This window comes from Maylandia zebra, linkage group LG6 (genome assembly GCF_041146795.1).
Source record: "Maylandia zebra isolate NMK-2024a linkage group LG6, Mzebra_GT3a, whole genome shotgun sequence".
In the NCBI taxonomy this organism is placed as follows: Eukaryota; Metazoa; Chordata; class Actinopteri; order Cichliformes; family Cichlidae; genus Maylandia; species Maylandia zebra.
The window spans coordinates 39,964,777-39,986,586 of NC_135172.1; the positions used below are offsets into that span (position 1 = coordinate 39,964,777).

Consider the following 21,810-nt stretch of genomic DNA (forward strand, 5'->3'; position numbering starts at 1 on the left):
AACCCAAACAGTCCTGACCCGCGACAAAATGAAACAGGAAAGTACCGCAGTGTAATCCATTTATTTCAACAAAGTAACTGTATTCTAAATACCACCTTTTTAAACGGTAACTGTAACGGAATACAGTTACTCATATTTTGTATTTTAAATACGTAACGGCGGTACATGTATTCCGTTACTCCCAAACACTGTGTATATATGTAGTGTTTTGTATGCACACAAAATACATTTCAATGCCTTTGCCAGCATGTCCCCAAAACACATTGAATAACTGATTTCTCTGTGTAAAAGGATACAAATACCAAAGAAGATTTATCAGAATACTTTAGTGATCCCTAGGGGAAATTCTTTTTCGTTACAGTGCTCCATTATAAACAACCATTAACAAAGACAGACAATACGCTAACTAAGAATAGCACAATATATACAGGCATATATATACATAAAGGTCACTTATTAATAAATAGCTGAAAAAGGAAGAACATGCGCAAAAAGGGTGTAGCTGTTGCCGTAAACAGTGTGTTAAGTGGATGCGTGTGTTAAGTGGATACGTAATTCTTTAATTACTTGTTATAGTCACGTAATTAAAGAATTGTTTTAATTTTGCAGTGTCTGTCTAATTATGTTTCCTTTTTCCCCCAAGAGGAATGAATTGTGAAGCTTAACTGAAGAACTATATCTGTTTGGTATCATGGCTGCAGCACACTGGATACAATCACAGTTAACAGGTGTTGCCAATAAACCGCTCCTCTACTGCATGACTCTTTCATCTTCACAACAAGACGTTATTGCCATGGTAACACCTACCTTTAGACTGGCGTGATTTCCCCTCTGGAGCTTTCGATTCCATCAGTGACCTGACTGTGCTCAAGCTTCAGTAAATTTAGGTCAGAGTAATGAGTAATAGTAACTAACTAACCACCTCCTGTTACCAGTTTAAATTCAATTATATACATTTTATATAAATAAAATGTATACAAATTTGGACATAATGTATATAAATATGTAACTTAAGATATTTGGGAGTAACTTAAAAAGGAATTTCTCTCATTACTGCAGTACTTTTATGGCCCACTTGGAGCCGCCCCACAGTGGGACTCACAGATATAGTAATGTTAGTCGACCTTTTGTTGTTTTTAGCCAGCGGTGAACACATTTACATGAAAGGATAGCGTGCTGAAATACCAGCTAACGTTTGTTAGTGAGCTGTGTGGGTACAAAACACGAGTACAGATATTGACTATTTAGAGCGACAATTCTAGACAGACTGTCCATTAAAAATGCTCAAAGCCATAATTCTAGTGACACAACAATAGAAGTCTGACTGACTCAAAATAGTGGACTTTAGGCCTTGTAGTTATCAATCGGATCAAACTACCTGCGTCCAGACAAATCAAAGCAGCCATACCTCTAACTTGAGTATCCCTGAGAATGGGGTTTCAAAAGTTCATGCAGTTGTTATCAGAGTGGAAACTATCCAGTGATGCCAGAAGCTGTGAAAATGCTTTTTAGTGCCTTAAGCTGTTCATGGGTCTCTCTGAGGACTGACACAGCCAGCCTCAAGTGGCACCAAGAGGAACTGCATTCCTGACTTAAGAAAAAAATTATGCATTTTTGTCAAACATTATAATGAGTTGACATCACTTGAAAAACACTTTGAATTTTGTGAAATGCCGGTTGCGGTTTGAGGAAGGAATCAAAGGGCAAAAGGGTAGATCTCCATTTGCTAATAAGATGTGAATGAAGTGGGGGAGAATATATAGAGCTGGAAGGGTGTGTATCGAGGTGTGGTTTCACTCCTGAAATTCAAATAAATTATCACCAAAGCAGGTCTCTTTGATGTTAGATCACAGAAATGGTGGCATTGTTCCTCCTGGTGACTGTTCAAATAAGCCAACTGACTGGCCAGTCTTCAACAAACCGTGAAGTTGCGTAATTATTCAGCCCCCTGAGTCAATACTTTGTAGAACCACCTTTTGCTGCAATTACAGCTGCCAGTCTTTTAGGGCAGCGGTCTCCAACCTTTTTTGCGTCACGGACCGGTTTATGCCCGACAATATTTTCATGGACCGGCCTTTAAGGTGTACAACAAATACAACAAAATAAAACTAGTACCGGTACCGAAAAAAAGAAAATTTATTCATAACACACGTGAAAAGACCCAGGAAAACCGAGTAAACGATAAAAACGATAACAAAATAACGCTGAAAACTGATAAAAACCCTGAAAACTATACATTTCACACCTGAGCCTCAACTCTCGCGGCCCGGTACCAAACGACTCACGGACCGGTACCGGTCTGAGGCCCGGGGGTTGGGGACCGCTGTTTTAGGGTATCTCTCTACCAGCTTTGCACATCTACAGACTGAAATCTTTTCCCATTCTTCTTTGCAAAACAGCTCCAGCTCAGTCAGATTAGATGGGCAGTGTTTGTGAACAGCAGTTTTCAGATCTTGCCACAGATTCTGGATTGGATTTAGATCTGGACTTTGACTGGGCCATTCTAACACATGGATATGTTTTGTTTTAAACCATTCCATTGTTGCCCTGGCTTTATGTTTAGGGTCGTTGTCCTGCTGGAAGGTGAACCCCGCCCCAGTCTCAAGTCTTTTGCAGACTCCAAGAGGTTTTCTTCCAAGATTGCCCTGTATTTGGCTCCATCCATCTTCCCATCAACTCTGACCAGCTTCCTGTCCCTGCTGAAGAGAAGCAGCCCCAGAGCATGATGCTGCCACCACCATATTTGACAGTGGGGATGGTGTGTTCAGAGTGATGTGCAGTGTTAGTTTTCCGCCACACATGGCGTTTTGCATTTTGGCCAAAAAGTTCCATTTTGGTCTCATCTGACCAGAGCACCTTCTTCCACATGTTTGCTGTGTCCCCCACCTGGCTTGTGGCAAACTGCAAACGGGACTTCTTATGGTTTTCTGTTACCAATGGCTTTCTTCTTGCCACTCTTCCATAAAGGCCAACTTTGTGCAGTGCACGACTAATAGTTGTCCTATGGACAGTGTAGCACCCTCAAGGATTGACGTACGCACGATGTAGTTATAGAACAGGGTTTATTCTGGTCTTGGCAACCCGTGAGAACTGCTCACGGACAAAACAATAAAACAAAACACATCAAAATGCGCTCTTGTAAGTAGTGTTAATCAATCAAAAATCCTTGATTACAGAAAATAAAACACACAAACCTCGTGAGCTGACATCCAGGAGGTGCTAAATAGTCCTTTAGGGCAAATAATTACGCACACCCCGCTTTTCAGTTATTTATTTGTAAAAAATGTTTGGAATCATGTATGATTTTCGTTCCACTTCTCACGTGTACACCACTTTGTGTTGGTCTTTCACGTGGAATTCCAATAAAATTGATTCATGTTTGTGGCTGTAATGTGACAAAATGTGGGAAAGTTCAAGGGGGGCGAATACTTTTGCAAGCCACTGTATTAGAAGATAACATGGTCACATCCGTCCGGAAGAAGAGACAGAGTTTGAATGCACAATGCAGTTTTTACTGTAAGTGTTTTTTATTTTCATTCACAAAAGGGGAGAAATCTAGGAGAAAGAACTGGGAGCAAAATCCGTGAATAGTGTGATTTATACTCTGTATCACGCTGCATCTGATGAAGCTGGACCATAGACATGATCAAGAAAACTAGTGGTGCGGGGGGCCCTCAGGCCTCTGGCCTCTGGGCCTGCGGCTTGGTTCACTCTGGCACAGCTGGCTGCCGGCAGAGCCGGCGGGCACGCCGGTGCAGCCCCCTCTAGCTTCTGCTCGGTGGCTACTGGGTGACGCCTTGTCTGGGGATCCTCAGCCCTTCCCATGAAGGTGGCACGGATGCCCCTCCGGTGGTCCTCCTTGGGCTCTCGCACTCTGGGGCCTCTGGATGTCTGGGGCCTGGATCTCCTCCATGCCTCCTTCATGCCCTGGGGGACGGGGCTATGGCTCTCTACATCCTCTTGCAGACCATTACATGTGGAAACCATTTGAATACAAGCGCGCTTAAATAATAAAGTTTAAATAATAAAAACAAAGGTCGATCAAATGGACCAATACGGCAATGCCACGTTGATCCATTTGGCAAAATAAATCCATTGGGTATCCTTGTTGGTCTTCAGACAACAATTCTGACGGCTAAAGAACCAAATGGGACAGGCAAAAAAAAAAAAAAAAAAGAAAACTAGTGGTGAAGTAACAGAGATGAAGAATACTCCATCATGGTCAGGAGTGGACCGAGGTTCCCTCTTTGTCCCCAGTGGAAAGTGGGTCCTCTTTCCCTTGATGATCCAACAATCACAAACTTCTGCTTATTCTCAGCAGCTGTTAAGTGTGACTGTGTGTATTTATATGTAATGAAACAGCTCCTCTGCAAACAGGGAGAATTTTGTAGAAATGACTGATGTCCCACTCAGCCCTCTCGTGGTTCAGATGTTTTCAGCTGTTTAGTGATTTATGAGTGTCAGTTCAAGTCCAGGATGACATTGTTTCTTTTCTCTGCATGATCACAGTTAAAAAGTAACTTCTTTGTGATACCGCCAGCAGACTGTGTTCAGGGCCAGATTTCCTTTTTTGAGTCATTTGACACCTGTTACATAACATAACATAACGTTTATTGGAAATATTGTTTAAACCTGCACATTTTTTTGTCAGTATTCAGCACTTTCAGTACAAATAGTTTTTATTCTCTGTTGTCATCTTTTGGGCCACATGGTGGAATGGTGGTTAGCACTGTTGCCTCACAAGAAGGTCCTGAGTTTGGCTCCACCCTCTGGCCACAGGTTTTCTGTGTGGAGTTCACATGTTCTCCCCATGTTGGTGCAGGTTCTGCCCAGTTTCCTCCCACAGTCTAAAGACATGCTGTTAGTGGGGTTAGGTCAATTGATGATTAAGCAGTGAATGGTTTCCTGTCGGTGTGTTAGCCCTACATCAGATTGGCAACCTGTCCAGGGTGAACCCTGCCTCTCGCCATATGGTAGCTGAGCTAGGATCCAGCCCTCCCAGCAGGAACCCTGATAAGGATAAACAGAAGAGGAAGGATCGATGGATGCACTATATATTTGTAATACTTTGTCATGTAGACAATATGGTGCTTGGAGTCATGCTGTCACAATGTAACTTAATACAGATACATTTTAATATCTAAGCTCTGTGTACTAAAAAAAAACCAAAAGAAAAAAGCACATGAACCACTCTAGCACTGAGGCATCAGTTTTTAACTTTCATTTTAACGGTCAACTGGGCAAAAAAACAAAAACTAAAAAAAATTTCATGTGCAAAAGTCAAATCTGATTTTAAAAGAAAAATGTGTAAATTTAGAGTATAAATACTTTTCTTGTGAGCTGAGTATATTAGCTCTCAGAAAACATAGCTTTAAAATCCAGATTTGTTCCAGTTTCAATCCCTCCAATTAAATCAACAATTATGAATAAAAATGATAAAATGCTGAACTAGCTTCACATGAAGCGGCAATACATTCAAGCAACTCAGAACATTCATCTTCTCTGACTCGATTATCAATAATATGCACAGTCCAAGCTTCCTGTTAACACCTTCAATAATTAACCTTAATCTTAATTAACCTTAATCTAGTCTGGGTTTCTTACTGTGTCTTCTGCTGATTGAAAAAAAATTATATATATACATAATTTGGGGTTTTTTGCTGTTAAGATCACTTTTATTAGGTCACACAGCAAACCTGGATCCTGACAACCGGTCCAAGATTCTCAGCTAATCTGGTATCTGAGCTTTATCGAGTTTTCCATTACATATCTCCTATACTACTTCCTGCCTTAAGGCCAGTATTACTCCCAAATTTCTCATTGTGAGTCTTCCATCTTCACCTAACTTCTGCTATCAATCAATGACTTTCATCAGGTTGCATACCAGATCAATTAAATACAGCCTGTTAAAAAAAACTCCCTAAATTTCACTGTGTTAAAGAATTACAGGCCATTGATTTGTAAAATCCCCAAGGAAGCTGTGGCTCATCAGCTACTTGTAATAATGATTTTTTTTTTTTAAATTAACATGAATAATCCTCACAGCAAAAATCACCCTTAAATAGAGTCATGAGTTGGAGCACAAAGTTTATCTAAGTAATAAAAATGCACCTTCTTTTGTGGGAGGGTTACTTACACTGTTGATTCAACAGAGGAACAGCTGTGTGCAGTCTGTGCCCCGTCTTACAGTGTCCGGCCACAGAGATGAATTCAATAAGATGAAAAAGGCGGAATATGTAGTAAACAAAGGACAGCTTTATTAAGGCCTTTAATGAAAATGTGTGTAAAATGAGGCCACTGTTTGATAATGATAATCAGTTTGATGATAGTTGATCTTTGTGACTCATAGAACTTAATGTACATTTTATCAACAATCCTGTATAAAGACAGTGAAAACAAGGAGATACAAAACAGAAGTATGAGAAAGCAGATGTCTTCAGGCACACTCTGTTCACTGGGACTAGACCTGCTCTTGAAGCAAAAAGAAGGCGCTGTGCATCTTTATACATTATAAAACTTTTTTCTCTTGAGCTTTTTCCAGTGTTGGTGCAGGACCATGGTGTCTGATGAGATCCAGGTCACATTTCAGTTTGAGAACAGACTATAACAGTAAAAAAAATTATGGTAAAATGCAAAGAAATCAAGGACAGAATCCCAGGCTACATTTGTGACTCATTGGTGGTTATTGTAAGGTGCAACTGGTTCCAGATTGGGCACTTGGTCTGTTTTGGTGGAAGGAATGTGATATTTAAGATGCCATATTTCAGCAGCTCAGGTTGGGTTACTGAAGACTTTACAGATTTGTTGATGCAAAGGTAACATTCTTTACAGTCTGTATTTTCAGAATAAAAATATGACTGTGATGTCACATGATGCCACAACTCAGCGGCTCAGGTTGGTTTAAAGTTTTTCAAATTGATAGCTTCGGTGCAGCTACTAAAATTCTTGGATGAGTTTGAATTTCAGTGACTTTGATCTCAAGGTCAGAGGTAACATTTTCTGAAAATGTCATGAATGCTGTAACTCAAGAACAAGAAACTTATATGTGATTACTCATGAAAGTGGCCACTTTCTCATTACTTTCATACATTGTTTTAGGAAGTATCCAAAACATACAAGTTTCATTATATAATTTTTCAAGGGATCTTATATCTGTTTTCACTCTTATATGCTTTTCATACAAGTTTCACACAAGACAGATACAAACTTTATAAGATTTATATATATCTGTTCCATATGGGAGGATTCTGAAATTGATAAAATCATGTCTCTAGTAGGATTTTTTTGTGAACTGTGGGGTATTTTTGTTGTAGCATTAAGCATAGAAACTGATTTGTCTGCCTAAAAGCTAAATCAGAAGTACCAAAGAAGATTAAGGATTTAATTAAATTTTGCCCTGTCTGTCTAATTACGTTTGACAATCATTTATGGTAAATAAGACCATATCTGCATGTCTTTGTACAATCACAATCAAACGGGTGTACAGGTGTTCCTAATAAACTGCTCCTCTAGTGTGTGACATTCTCACAACAAGGGGTTGTTACCATGGTAACACTTACCCTCAGACTGACTCAGTTTCCCATCAATGACCTGACCCTGCTCCCTGATGCTCACCTGTTCGTCTCCACTTCTCCAGAATCAAATGTAAAAATTTTGGTTTTATATTTTTATGCTGGTGATTCTACTGAATTTAAATGTCCAGGTAACTGAAACCCTCTGAGGAAGTTGCTGTGTAAAAGTATTGTCCTGATTCATAATAATGTAACAATAAAGAGTCTGCAAAGCATTGAAGCAATCACTTGATAATTTATGAATCACTGTCTTCTGGTCATACTGGGCAGCTTTAAGTGTGAATGTGTGTATTTATGTATGATTAAACAGCTCCACTGTAAAATAAATACATAAATAAGAATCTTATTGAAGCAAACGTCAAAAAGTCGTCTCTTTGAAGTCACTCAGAGCTCACTGTAAGTCATCAGTCTCATCTCAGAGACAAGCACAGAGCTCATCACTGAGCTACCTGTGGTAATGACTTCTGTCCCACTCAGCCCCATCTTGGTTCAGTCGTTTTCAGCTGTTTATTTATTTCTCATCTTCAGTTCAAGTCTGGGATGACAGTGTTTCTTTTCTCTGTTAAAAAGTAACTGTTTTGTGATGCAGCGAGCAGACTGTTACGTATTCAGGGCCAGACAAATTACCTCTAATCATTTGCATTTTCAAGCCATTTGAGGTCTGTTGCATAAAAGTCTTCAAATATTTGTGGGAAATATTGTTTAGAGATTTATATTGTTGTCAGTATCCAGCGCTTTTATTTACATGACATTTAAAAGAAGAGCCATTTTTCAGCTTTGTTTTCATTTCACTGCATCATATTTGAATATCTGCAATACTCTGTCAAGTGGAACAGACTTTTTTTATGAAATTTTGAGTCATTTTTTCACAGTGAAACTTAATAAAGATGTATTCTGGTATCTGAGCGCTGCATATTTTGATGACCCCAGGTGATGGGTGTCTCTGTTTTGTTTTTTGTGCTGTGCTTCGTTCTGCAGGAGCTGATTAAAGAAGCTTGCTGCTTGAGGTACAGCTAAGCCCAGTGAGTTTAACTATAAAAGCTCCCTCTTTCCTGCAGCAGATCCTTCCCTTGCTCTCTGGTTATCCTTTCCTCACTGCTATTGTTTGGTTTGGACACCAGCTTCCTAGACTACACTGGCTCAGCTACAACATGTGTTTTTGATTCTTACTGACCTTGTCACATGCTCATGCACGTTTTACACTACTGACTTGCTGACATACACATTCACCTTAATTATGTTCTGTAAATAAATCATCCTTTGCTACCTTTAGTTACTTTAGTTACAACCTCATCCAGTCTCACTCTGTTTCATTGGACCCTGTTTTATTTGCAGGTGGAAGGACCCAGTGCAATCGAGGAAAGGCTCTAATCCTTCTGGAAAGTGCTACTTTCCAGAAGGATTAGAGCCTTTCCTCAATTGGATTAGGGGACAATCGTGCCTCAAGAGTTGGGAGTTCGCCTTGTAATCGGAAGGTTGCCGGTTCGAGCCCCGGCTCAGACAGTCTCGGTCGTTGTGTCCTTGGGCAAGACGCTTCACCTACTGCCTACTGGTGTTGGCCAGAAGGGCCGATGGCGCAATATGGCAGCCTCGCTTCTGTCAGTCTGTCCCAGGGCAGCTGTGGCTACAACTGTAGCTTGCCTCCACCAGTGTGTGAATGTGAGAGTGGATGACTGGGTGTGTAAAGTGCTTTGGGGTCCCTAGGGGGGACTAGTAAAAGCGCTATACAAATACAGGCCATTTACCATTTACTAAGGAATATCACCAGCATCTTTTAACTGTCATTTTAATGATCAACTGTAAGTGAATGCTTTATTTGTACAAGTGTATTGAGTATTTTGCAATAGCCGAAATCACACCTAAACAGAGTCAAGAGTTGGTTGGCTGTAAGGTGAGGAGGACAGTATGTGTCTGGCCCCTCCTCAGACTCCTGCGCTGGTTATCAAACCAACAACATTTTCTTCTGCCTGAGTGACAGAAATCACCCAGAGCTGTTTGTGAAGAGGATCTGTATTTGTTCAATTATGGACTCTTCTGGGGAAAAAACAGGAAAATGCACCGAGGCAGTGAAAGAGGATTTAAAGGAAAGTGCAGCGGCTGCTTGCGCACAGAGCTCCCGAGGCTGTTGCCACATATGTGTCCCTCGGTTTATTCCGTCAGTTTACCGCAATGAGCTTGTGCAACTTTCCAAACTGGCGGGACCAGTGGTAAGACTGTGTGTAAATTTGAAGCTCATTTGAAGTTTGTCACACTCTCTGTCTGTTGTTACTGACAGGAAGAACGGATTTACTACAGAAGATGCACCATGTGTCAATAAACTGTAATTTGATTTAAACGTGGGACCTGGACCCTGGTTTAGTGTCTTATTAATAAATACATTAAATGTTATTTATGTTATTATGAAGTCCTGTTTCTGAATGGACCTCAAGCACTGTAGGACTGTACTGTGTATATCTGTTTAGTATTACAATCATTTAATTTTAAATTAAGTTACTATGTTTTTATGCATTATTTGGATTACATATCAAATTCCTCCATGTTTTCTTTAAGCCCCCAAAACATACAGTTGCTTATGTTTTTACTATTTTTACTCTTTATCGTGCTGCTGTAACACAGAAATTTCCCTTGTGGGAAGTATCCATCTATTTTAGATATTTGCTATATGTTTAACATCCTTAAGTTACTAAATGTTTTAACCATATTCATTACTTATTTATTTTTCCTTTAAATGTATTTCTAAATACAACACAGAGTCAGTATCTCCTCTTCTGTGCTTCAGGTCATTTCCCAGTTCATGATTTTCATGATCGGTTTTGTCAGCACGGTGTTCTGTGGTCACCTGGGGAAAACTGAACTTGCAGCTGTAGCATTATCAATTGCGGTGAGCAGACATTTCAGTGCCTTTGTTGTTGAACTGTAAATATGCATCATTTTTTACCCCACTTTATGCATGTTGTGTTTCGTTTGCAGGTAGTTAACGTCACTGGTATTTCCATTGGCACCGGTTTGTCGTTAACTTGTGATACCCTCATATCTCAGGTAGGGTCCTCACCAGAGCTTTCACTTTATTTGTGTAACCAAGACAAACACAAGCAGCACAGCTGGGTTCCCAGGTTCTCCTGGAATGCCCTTTTAAACATCTCAACACTGAGCTTTTGTGTGGAGTTATTTTTCTATGATCAGTCATACCCTTGTTCTTTGGTGGGATTCTGTGTTTTCCAACTTTTCTCACCCGAGCGTCTGTCTACCTGTTTCACGCAGACGTATGGGAGCGGTAACTTGAAGCGTGTGGGTGTGATTCTCCAGAGGGGAGTTCTGATTCTGCTGCTGGCCTGTTTCCCTTGTTGGGCCATCCTCATCAACACTGAGCCTCTCCTACTTGCTGTCAAACAGAGTCCAGAGGTCGCCAGGTGAGCTGTTATTAACCAGCAATAACAGACGCGTGGATGTTGTGACACTGCTGAGCATGTGTCTGTCTCACTCTTAAAGAAACACAAATTATGCAAAATGCCAAGCACTGTTAGTTTGTGCAAAAAATACAGTGGTCCCTCGCTATACTGCGGTTCACCTTCCGCTGTTTCGCGGATTTTTTTTGTGCAATTTTGCATGTTTTTTTGTTTTTGTTGTTTTTGCATTCAGCTTGTCAAATTTACATAAATCTTCGATCACTAGCAGTGTGACTCTGAAGTGCTGTACTGTATGTTTGTAAGTTTTCTCCCCAACAAAAACAACAATGTCGACGAAACGTTTTGCACCGTCAAAGGCACCTGCGGTAGCACCCAAGATACAGAGAAAGATGCTAACCATCTCACAAATGATGAACTTCTGGACATGCTAAAGGAAGGTAGAAGTTACCGTATTTTTCAGACCATGAGGCATTAGGCAAAACAAAACAGTCAGATGAGTTAAACTTTACTCAACTCATTGTTCTTGCTTCCTCTACTTCCGTACCATTGATTCATTAATGTTTAATTCTCTGGCAGCTGCTCTATTCCCATGTTCTGGACATAAAAACAGGGTTTGATCTTTGGCTTCATTCTTTAATACTGGACTTATTTTTCTACGAAGGTTTGAACTTTGAGAGTCTTTAAACAGGAGAGAAAAGTGTGAAAATGTTCATGCCTGTCAGAGAAAAGTGTATAAAGTGTGTAGTGACGGTCAAAGGAGCTTGCAAAGAAAAGCGTCTGGACTTCTTTAAGTTGCTTGAAGACGTTTCACCTCTCATCCGAGAAGCTTCTTCAGTTCTAAGGTCAAATGGTGGAGAGTCCCAGATATAAACCTAGTGGGAGTGACCCCCCACAGAGGGACAAAAGGACCCCCTGATGATCCTCTAATCGCCTGAGCCAAGGTGTGAAACTGGGTGTGGGTCCCAATCAGCCAGAGTTTCGGGTGAGTTCATTGTGAAACCTGGCCCCACCTTATCATGAGATCAGATGGCCCAGGATGTGAGTGGGCGTTAAGGCGTCTGGGAAGGATCTCAAAACTGGATTATAGATGGCAGAGAGTTGGTGTCGTAAACCCCCGCCTCTGTTCAAAGATGGTCGCTCACAGTGGACATAGATGGCTTCTTTCACTCCTCTTTCAAACCATCTGTCCTCTCTGTCCAAAATGTGAACATTGGCATCCTCGAAAGAGTGACCTTTATCCTTAAGATGCAGATGGACTGCTGAGTCTTGTCCTGTGGAGGTGGCTCTTCTACGTTGGGCCATGTGCTTGTGAAGTGGCTGTTTGGTCTCTCCAATGTAGAGGTCCGGGCATTCCTCGCTGCACTGTACAGCATACACCACGTTGTTAAGTCTGTGTTTTGGCGTTTTGTCTTTCGGGTGTAGTGACGGGTTTTACAGCCTAAAAACAACATATTTTTAGAACGTAACTCGAGATAAACGGGGCGTCACTGTAATGCAGTAATCGAAAAGCACATTATACCAAACCTCATAGTTTGACCACCTGTAGCAGCAGAAACTAGCTGTTAACTCAGCAGTGGAAATGCATGGAAATGTGTGCTGGTTCTTACTGCACACATTTCTGACCTGTGAGAAATAATTCAGTAGATCCTTGTACAGGTTTACAACCCAACACTACTTAAACTACGTGCTGTGTTTGTTTGTTTGTCACATTGTTACTGTGCCTTGACTTTTGGATAAAGCTGCCAAAAACTTTTAAAAAGATAATTAACATCCTGAGACCTGAGATGCATTTTCAGTTTGTCTAAACTATTTGGGATTAGTTGGACCCAATAAGTATAAAAAGGAAGCACCATCATTGGTGGGCTTATTTTACAGCATAACGCATTAAAGTCACCATTGTGTAACACAGCATGAAACAGTAATGAGCAGAATGAAGTAAAAGAACAAGCAAAATGGTATGTAACCTTAATTTATGTGCAGTCAAATGTCACCATCATCAGTTTCACAGGCTTACTTTGTTTTTTTCATTTCCACATGAAGCCTCTCCCAGCTCTATGTGAAGATCTTCATGCCCGCTCTGCCGGTGAGTTTGACAGGATTTGATGCAGATTTGGAAGGTGTTCAATATTTAAACAAAAGGCAGGTTGATATCCAGAACTGAGGGTCTTAACAACAGATGCAGTGCTATTTAAGGTCCAGAGAGCATCGGTCACACCTCAGCACACGGGGTGGTAGAGAAAGTCATCTACTAAGGGTTAGGGTTGGTAGTTTGACCCCTTAGCTGCTCCAGTCTGCATGCCAAATGTCCTTCAGCAAAATAGTAACCCCAAGTTACTCTCCAATGAATCCATTGGCGTGTGAATGTTAGATAAAAAGCACTTAGGCATGCTCACCTAACCCTATATGTGATCTCCTCCCTTTTGTCCCCAGATCTATGGGCGTTGGTGCTTAAGAGGTTAAGGATCGGATGGGTGAATGAGACGTGTTGTAAAAAGCACTTTGAGTGCTCTGAGAGATTAGAAAAGCACTTTATAAGAATCAGTGCATTCACCATTTATCATGTTTGACTTGGTATTCGTTTCTAAGGAGATTTACATTGTTCAACAATACTGCTCAATCTCTAACTTTGATGCCCCCCTCTCATTTATTCTTGGTTGAACTTTGAGGCATAAACTATCAGACAAAGTGGATGAGGGTTAATAACTTGCAGTGGAGGTGTATCAATGTATAGAATCTGTGATAAATTTTATTTCTTTGATTTATTACTAATTATTTGACATGTTCATTGTTTTCATTGAAAAGTGTTAGCGTGCTGATTAACCTAAGATCCGATCATGTGCTCAAATTTGTTCTTCACTTCTGTCAACGAGTCTCTTATAATTTAATGTTTGCTTTCTTCAGGCTGCTTTCATGTACCATCTGCAGGGGAGGTATCTTCAAAATCAGGTGCAGTGCTTTTGAAGCATGCATATGGCCTACATTACTTTAATAACTGGTTGTGCTTTTAAAACATTAACATGAATATTATTTGTATTTTGTGCTTTGGTGTACAGGGAATTATATGGCCTCAAGTTATAACTGGAGCAATCGGAAATGTCTTTAATGCAATATTCAACTACGTCCTCATCCATCAGCTGGATTTGGGTGTTGCGTAAGTTTTCCTCCATCATTCCTGTGACATCATTGGTTGAATGTAACCTCAATTCAGACAGTGAAAACTATATGTGTTTTAAATTCTTTATCTAAATTCATGATCCAGTGAATTTAGGTGAATTACCACAGGTTTTATGGTGTGTTGGTAAATTTGCAGACCCAAATGCAGGACACAAGGATCAAGTGTCCTGCATTTGATCCTTGTGCACTTGAAAGACGAGAATACACTGACCGTCAAAGTAAAACAGGAAACAGACTGGGCACAGAACTAAACCTAAGAACTAGACACAGAGGCACCAGAAAAAAACCCTCAAAACTAAAATACAAAAACAGAACTCAGAAGGCTAGAAGTCATATACAAAGATGAAATCATAGAATAACACCAATAATACACAAAACACTGGGTCACCGATTCAGGACCATAACATCATGAGCTTGAGCACAGTAATATTTTTAGTGTCAGTGTCAAGGTATCAGACAACATGCTTTCAAACTGTGGCAGATGTGTGCGGATATAATTTCGTAGTTGAAGATATCTTAAAAAATGGCTGCACAGTATTCCAAATCTATCTTTTAATTGTTGAAATGACATGAAGGTATCGTTTGATTACACGTCTTTTAATTTATGAATTCCCAGTTCATGCCACACGTTGAAAGCTCTGTCTGCACATGATGGAAGGAAAGAAGGGTTAGATGTAACAGGCATACACATTGATAGTGGTTTTAGTTTAAAGTGCTTAATTTGAAGCAAACAACATATATCTAATAAGAAATCAATACCAGGCTTCGGAAGACTATAAAACCCATAAGCACAAGGAAATACAAAGCGGCACTATTGAAAAAAATATATAACAAAATGTAGAACATGAATATAAATTGTTTCTCAAAAACCTCAAAGGAATAATGAACTGACAGCAAATTCGAAACCCATCCATCCATCCTCTTTCACTTGTCTTTTTACAGGGTTACAGGGGGCTGAAGCCTATCTTAGGGTGCTTGAATTGTCACCTGTAAATATGGAGCTTTAATTGTTCATTTTTTTTCCTTCTTTTAATCTCTAATGTTTTTATCTTCTAGTGGATCAGCAGCAGCCAGTGCCATCTCCCAGTATTTGTTGGCATCGGTCTTATTCATTTACATGTACTTGAGAGGTCTGCATAAGGCCACATGGGCAGGTCAGTCATTTTACTTCTACGGGGATCCTGAACTTGCTGAAATGTTTTGATTTTGCTGTGTCGTTCGCCTTATTTCCAATTCTGTCCAATAATTTCATCATGTTGCATCATTTAGCTTTTGGCCTTTCATACCTGAAGTTTTCCATTATAAATACTCAAGAGTTTAATGTTTGACAAAAATAGTCATACTCTATAACTGTGGAGTGCAGTGTGGAGGAGAGGTTATTCTTTAACACTGCGGTTCCAATAAACTTCAAGACATCTCTGTAATAGTTAAAATGTGTGGGATTTAAATATTGTTTAATAGTAATGTCTGATTTATGCAAATTCCTCATTAGTAATTGTTGATCCGAGGCCCATAATTAAATCCTAATTTAAACCAATAGTTTGAAAGATGACATATAGAGTCACTCTGACCCACACAGGTTGGTCCCTCGACTGTCTCCAGGAGTGGGGACCCTTTGCCCAGCTGGCTGTCCCCAGCATGCTCATGCTCTGTCTGGAGTGGTGGGTGGTTGAAGTGGGAGGATTCCTGGCTGGTGTGATCAGTGAGGCCGAGTTGGGAGCTCACTTGATATCCTACGAATTGACTATTACTGCATACATGGTAACTCCAGTGAACCTTTTGACTTTTGCTTATATGTTGACCTGGCATTACATTTTGGAATTACACATGGATTTTCCCACAGATTCCATTAGGGTTTGCTAGTGCTGCCAGCGTACGGGTTGGGAATGCACTTGGTGCAGGAAACATCGAGCAGGCCAAGCTGTCGTGCAAAGTCCCCATCATCTGTGCATGTAAGAACCAACACACTAAGTATTATTTTCTGTGTTAAATGAACAGAAAAAAGTAAAAATACTGCTAACTGAGCAGTAGCAGGATTAGTTTTATTTCATGCTGAGCTTCATGACATAAGAATATGAAGTAGAATACATTTCATAAAATATAAATGAACTATTCATCCATCCAGCCACCTTCCAACAGCGTAGCCAATTAATGGTAGATTAATGGTGGACTCTCGGTGCCAAGTCCATCACAGGGCCAACTCAGAGATAGACAACCATTCATATTCATGTATACAGTGACATTAGAGCCATTAACTAACCTAACATGCATTTCTTTGGTCTGGGAGGAAGCTCGAGTACCTCCACAACCCATACAGGGTCCATGGCTGTTCCGTCAACATAAGGGGTCACCACAGGGGGTAGCTTTGCATGATTGATCTGGTCAGTTTTATGCCGGATACCCATCCTGACACAGTCCCAAAGGGGATTTGTCTCCAGTTGAAATTGAACCAGTGACCTTTTGCCTATTATGGACCAGTTTGTTTACCCGACCCTGGGCAAAATAGTATGTAGTTGATATGCATTAGAACACATGTTGAATAAGCTGCAATAAATTTGTGGACTATGTATACTTCATGTAATTTTGAGCCTGCAGTTAAACTTGAACCCTTTAAATCCCAGCGTATCGTATTTGATACATGCCTTTTTGTGATCATCAGCGTGACTCCCCCCACCCCACCCCACCCCCACCCCCACCCCCAAATGATTTAAATTGCATGACACATTTTAATGACTAAATTGCAAAAATATCGCTCATGTAGCGAATGTGATTCAAGTTAAACCTCATATATGCTGATTAAAATTTGATATATATTTTGTCTAAAGGTTCAACAAACAGTCCATTATCAAAAAATGAAAGATTTCTGGCAGTTATATCATGGTTTAGGTTCTAAAGTGTTAACATAAATTCAACTTGTGCCTTGTTTTTGAACTTGTTTTTGTTGTTAAACGTGAATGCTGTACAATCGTTCCACTTTGGAAAAAGAAGAATAATGAAATTACAGTACATTTTTCACCACAACTGTATATAAACTGTAAAGTTGGCCACCTTTTGTGTTCCTTGTTTTTCTGTTTTTCCTGTGATTTTAATATTTAAATGGTTTTTCTCATTGCAGTCATAATTGCATGCTTTGTTAGTATTATTTTTGGCGTCTCAAAGGATGTCATCGGATACATTTTCACATCAGAGCCGTAAGTATCTTTGACCTTTAACCTTGATTCCAGGAAGAGTTCCTCTCTTATTTATTGCTTCTTTAATTACATGTATTATTCAAGATAATCATTTATACCTTTGTCTCAGAAACATGTTGCCCTTGTTATCTAGTTTCAGTTAACTAAAACAAGCCTATGTGAGTGCTATAATCAAATAAATTCATTGTTCATGTGTCCCATTGTATTAAAGGTCTTGTTTTCATTAAGTTTCATATGTTCTTGATGTTTGACAATATTTGTGAATGTACAGACAAATGTACTGAAGCTGAAACTGCACACTGTTTTTAGCGATATTTTGCAGAGGGTTTCTGACCTCATGTTGATATTTAGTTTCTTGCATCTTGGTGATGCAATTGCGGTAAGAAATGATTTTACAGCAGTGATCGACATTTCAGGCTAATACTGAAAAATATAAAATGTGATTCAGAGAAATCTGTGTTTGTGTTTACAGGCTGTGGCTGGAGGAGTTGTCAGAGGTGTAGGAAAACAGTCGGTTGGTGCTCTGTGTAACCTGATCGGGTACTACTTTATTGGCTTACCCACTGGTGTGTCTCTGATGTTTGCAGCCAAAATGGGGGTTGTAGGTGAGGACTGAGTGAGGGTGGCATTCCAAGCTCCTTTGTTTTCCTTCATAGCATTGGATTGATATTACATATTCAAGACAAGAGAAAATAAGATATGTCGTACTTTATTTATCCCTAATTTTATATAATAACAATTAATTTTATTATATTCATTAAATAAAACCAGACATTTTGGTAGTTTTCTAGTCGAGTATGTTATAATAATGCCAGGGAGGAAAGACATCAGCAGTGACTTTGGGGAAGCATTTGTTGCTGTCCATGAAGGTTTGACAGAAGAAAGTCTCTTCTGTCCAAAAGGAACATTGCAGCATGGATTAGGTTTGCAATATTGCATCTGATGGAACAATGTTCTTTGGACAGACAAGAATAAAGAGGAGATGTTGGGCCATGCAAACTTCAATGCACACCACAATCATCATCCCAAGCAAAGCACCTCGCTTTTGCGTTTTTTGCTTAGTTTTTGCTAAAGACGTATCATAATATGCCATATGCTGCTATTCATCTACACATCTACATCTCTATATATAACCAGTGTATGTTGTGTCTTTCAGGTTACAGGTGGATTGTGACAAATGCGTGCTGCGGTCAGAAATTAAATGTACTTCCTGCTTGTCAGAAAAACTATTAAAACTCTTCTTCTTCTGTTTTTTCTGCTGTAGGATTTTGGACAGGCCTTATGGTTTGCGTGTTCGTGCAGTCGATCTTTTTCATCACATTTTTGTGCAAACTCGATTGGAAGAAGGCTGCTGAAGAGGTGCGCACCTGCATCTATTGACAGTTTATCACACTTTCATTCATCAAAGCATGTCATTAACTGTTGTGTCTGATCAGGCTGAAGTGCGAGCGGGAGTCCGCATCAAAGAAGAAAAAGACACGATCAAGATGGAAAATAGAGGTGAGTGGGCAAACTGGCTGAAACATCCCATTATTACAGTGTCTTATTCATGCTTCTCTTTCCAAACCCTAGACTCTAATCACATCCAGACCCCAATCAGTACTATTGGATCCAGTGGTGAGAGCGCCGGGGTGGACCACGTATACATGGAGGTGCAAATACCAGAAGAGAGTCAAACCACCAACACCACTACAGTGGGAGATGTTCTGTCAGTGTCACAGCTGGTGTTACGGCGCGGCCTGGCGATACTCATCATGATCCTCATCCTCGCTGCTGGAGTCATTACCAACACCGTCCTCACCCCGCTGCTCAAATGATGTAATGGGTTAAATGTATTGTTGTGTATATACATACACGCTTAGTATATTTAGTGTGCACACAAAAAATACCACTTTTTATTTTATTTGCCTTAATCAACATATCACAAAAAGATATCAGAAATACCAAAAGAAAATTAAAGAATTTAATTTAATTTAGCTATCTCTTCTGTCTAATTATGTGTCTTTTACAGAAACTATGTATGAAATAGCATATTTATTTATAGCTAATAGCTAATAATAGTTGTATTTCTGATTTCATATAAGGTTTTTTTTAGTGTTTATTAATGTTTGCTAATTATATGTTTTAAATAAAGATTAGATTCACATTCAGATACATATCAGCCCATGCAATAAATGACATCTTCTCAGACAGTTTCATCAAACAACCAGTACTGTTAATTATCAATGTCCATAATAGCAAATCTAGCACAGTTCGACTCTGAAGTCAGGTTTTTTACCCATCTAATCTTGGTGGCTGTTTCTGTGCCTCCCTCTGCTAACCCCACATGTGACATTATCCACTCTGTCATAGCCAATTCAATTCAAATTCTTTATTGTCCCACAGGGTGAAATTAGTTTAGCAGGCAAAATAAAAGTAAACAAAACAATAATATAAAATAATAATGACAATAATAGTAATAGAAAGTCACAGGATGGTCATTTGCCACTAAGGAGATGGGATGCAGTAGGGATAAAAGAAACCTGGAGTCTTGGTCTTCCTCAAAGGTACTCAAAAACGGCGCCCAGAAGGCAACAACTCAAACTCACTGTGAAGTGGATGGTTCAAACAATTAACAATAGAATGAGCCTTCCTAAGCACATTTTTGTTGTAAATAGCCAAAAGTCCATCTTGCCAGCGCCCTGAAATTTTGCTAGTAGTTTTTACCAGAAGTCCCAATTTATTCTTATTCTTCACCGTCAGGTTACCAAACCAGGCAGCGAAAAGACATCATTCAATAAAACTACAAAACAAAGACAACATCTCAGATGAGACATTAAAGGATCTCATTTTCCTTAAAAAGAACAGTCTTTGTTGGACTTTTTTAGTAGTGGCATCAGATTGAAATGCAGCTGGATGCCTCTCTTGTGTCCTGGATTGTTGACTTCCGCCACTGCACAGAGACCTGTCATCTTCAGAGGTTTTCTGATGACTCTGCAGTGGTTGGATGGATCAGTGTGGGTGTTGAGAGAGAGTACCGGGCTGTGGTTGACTCCTTTGTCAATGCGGTGCGAGCACAATCATCTTGATTGTGGACTTTAGGACGAGCAGGAAACCTGCGTCCCCTGCTTCAATCCATTGCCACATACCTAGTTTCAGGGACTAAGATGCACGGAGAGGAATGGAGAATTTGCAATTTGAGAAATGAGACCCAATAAAAACTAAATGTGGAAGACGATAACAAATCACAGCACAGTGTGGTGCATGACCTTAATCATGTGATTTAGCATGTTTTGGTTTTCTTGTTAGCTCACAAAATTTGTGGCATTGTTCCTCCTGATGACTGTTCAAATAAGCCAACTGACCTGACATAACTCATTTCCAAGACAAGCGGCTTGTCCACTCGAGGGCTGGCAGCAGGAGTCAGCCAACATCCTGTTATACAAGAGGCATATAAGAGGTCAATAGAGTCACATCCTGAGCTGAGGTCCAGAAAGACAGTGGGAGTTTGAGTGCATAATACAGTTTTTACTATAAGTTTTTTGTGTTCACAGAAGGAAAGAAATCCAGGGAAGCCTTGAAATATTGTCATTTACCCTCTCTAACACTCTGTTTCTGATGAAGCTGGACGATAGAGATGATCAAGAAAACTAGTGGTGAAGCAACAAAGACAAGTGATACACCCTTGTGGTTAGGAGCGGAGCAAGATCCCCTTTCCCCTTAGTGGGGTGGGTCACCTTCTCCACAGAGCCTGATTCCACCCAGTAATTCTTCCTCCCAGAGGAAGCATTTGCTTTGCAGGACCTCACGGTCACTGAACAGAAAGACTCCCAATTAGGAGTTTTCAGAGCAGAGACACTGTAAACGCCCCTAGAGAGTTATTGCATGTTTGGTTGTGTAATTAGTTATAGCAATGACAAATGACTAGAAAACAAAACATTTAGTTTTATAGACTTTATGACACTTTTTGCTGCCACTGAAGATGGAAAAATAAAAACCTAATTCAAGCAAAAAAAAGTGCTCTTACTCAAGTACAGCAGACTGAGGAGGAACACCACCTGGTGAGTAAAACAGCTGTGATCTGTCCTTTTTGAAATTCAGTTTTGGGTAGGAAGTCAGTCACAATGTGGATTAATCTGCTGTTTACCACCCGTCTGTCTGTTAAAGATTATTTAAGATAATTTTATAGTTTGAATAAGCTTTGTAGCAGTACTCTGTTTATGTTATTCACTGCTTTCTCGTCTGTCCAGATAAACCAATATCTGACACTAGAGTACAGTCTGATCTATATACTTACCCAAACATCACCATTTATCTTTGCAAAACCATATTCACTGTTTACTGACACCATACAATAAGCATTGGTGCTTTAGAACACCCTGCTGGTTATATGTGGTTATGTCACTTGTTCTGTGGTTTTACAGTTGAAGTAATGGAACGTTTTCTGGGTTATTACTTAATTAAGGAATAATTAAACCTGACAGGCAG

General features: G+C 39.8%; 1 protein-coding gene across 2 annotated transcripts; it reads left to right on the forward strand.

Annotated features, from left to right (window-relative positions):
* The first annotated feature begins 8,953 nt into the window (after positions 1-8,953).
* On the forward strand, positions 8,954-21,595 carry LOC101471308 (multidrug and toxin extrusion protein 1). 2 transcript variants are annotated; one of them, XM_014411970.3, is made up of 16 exons: positions 8,957-9,778; positions 10,351-10,452; positions 10,542-10,610; positions 10,833-10,981; positions 13,019-13,061; positions 13,880-13,924; positions 14,032-14,129; positions 15,209-15,306; positions 15,732-15,913; positions 15,996-16,104; positions 17,268-17,343; positions 17,653-17,722; positions 17,816-17,948; positions 18,608-18,702; positions 18,780-18,843; positions 18,916-21,595. In XM_014411970.3, the coding sequence occupies exons 1-16, from the start codon at positions 9,596-9,598 to the stop codon at positions 19,158-19,160; spliced, it is 1,761 nt and encodes a 586-aa protein (XP_014267456.3). In that variant the 5' UTR covers positions 8,957-9,595; the 3' UTR covers positions 19,161-21,595. The 2 variants fall into 2 exon arrangements, with proteins under 2 accessions (XP_023010199.3, XP_014267456.3); XM_023154431.3 differs by having other exon boundaries at positions 8,954-9,778; positions 18,780-21,595.
* Positions 21,596-21,810: the final 215 nt, after the last annotated feature.

Coding starts and splice junctions, on each gene's coding strand:
- LOC101471308 (XM_023154431.3), top strand. CDS start 9,596: ATGGACTCTTCTGGGGAAAAAACAGGAAAATGCACCGAGGCAGTGAAA. Junction 9,779..10,350: donor CCAAACTGGCGGGACCAGTG/GTAAGACTGTGT, acceptor TCTGTGCTTCAG/GTCATTTCCCAGTTCATGAT. Junction 16,105..17,267: donor AGTCCCCATCATCTGTGCAT/GTAAGAACCAAC, acceptor TTCTCATTGCAG/TCATAATTGCATGCTTTGTT.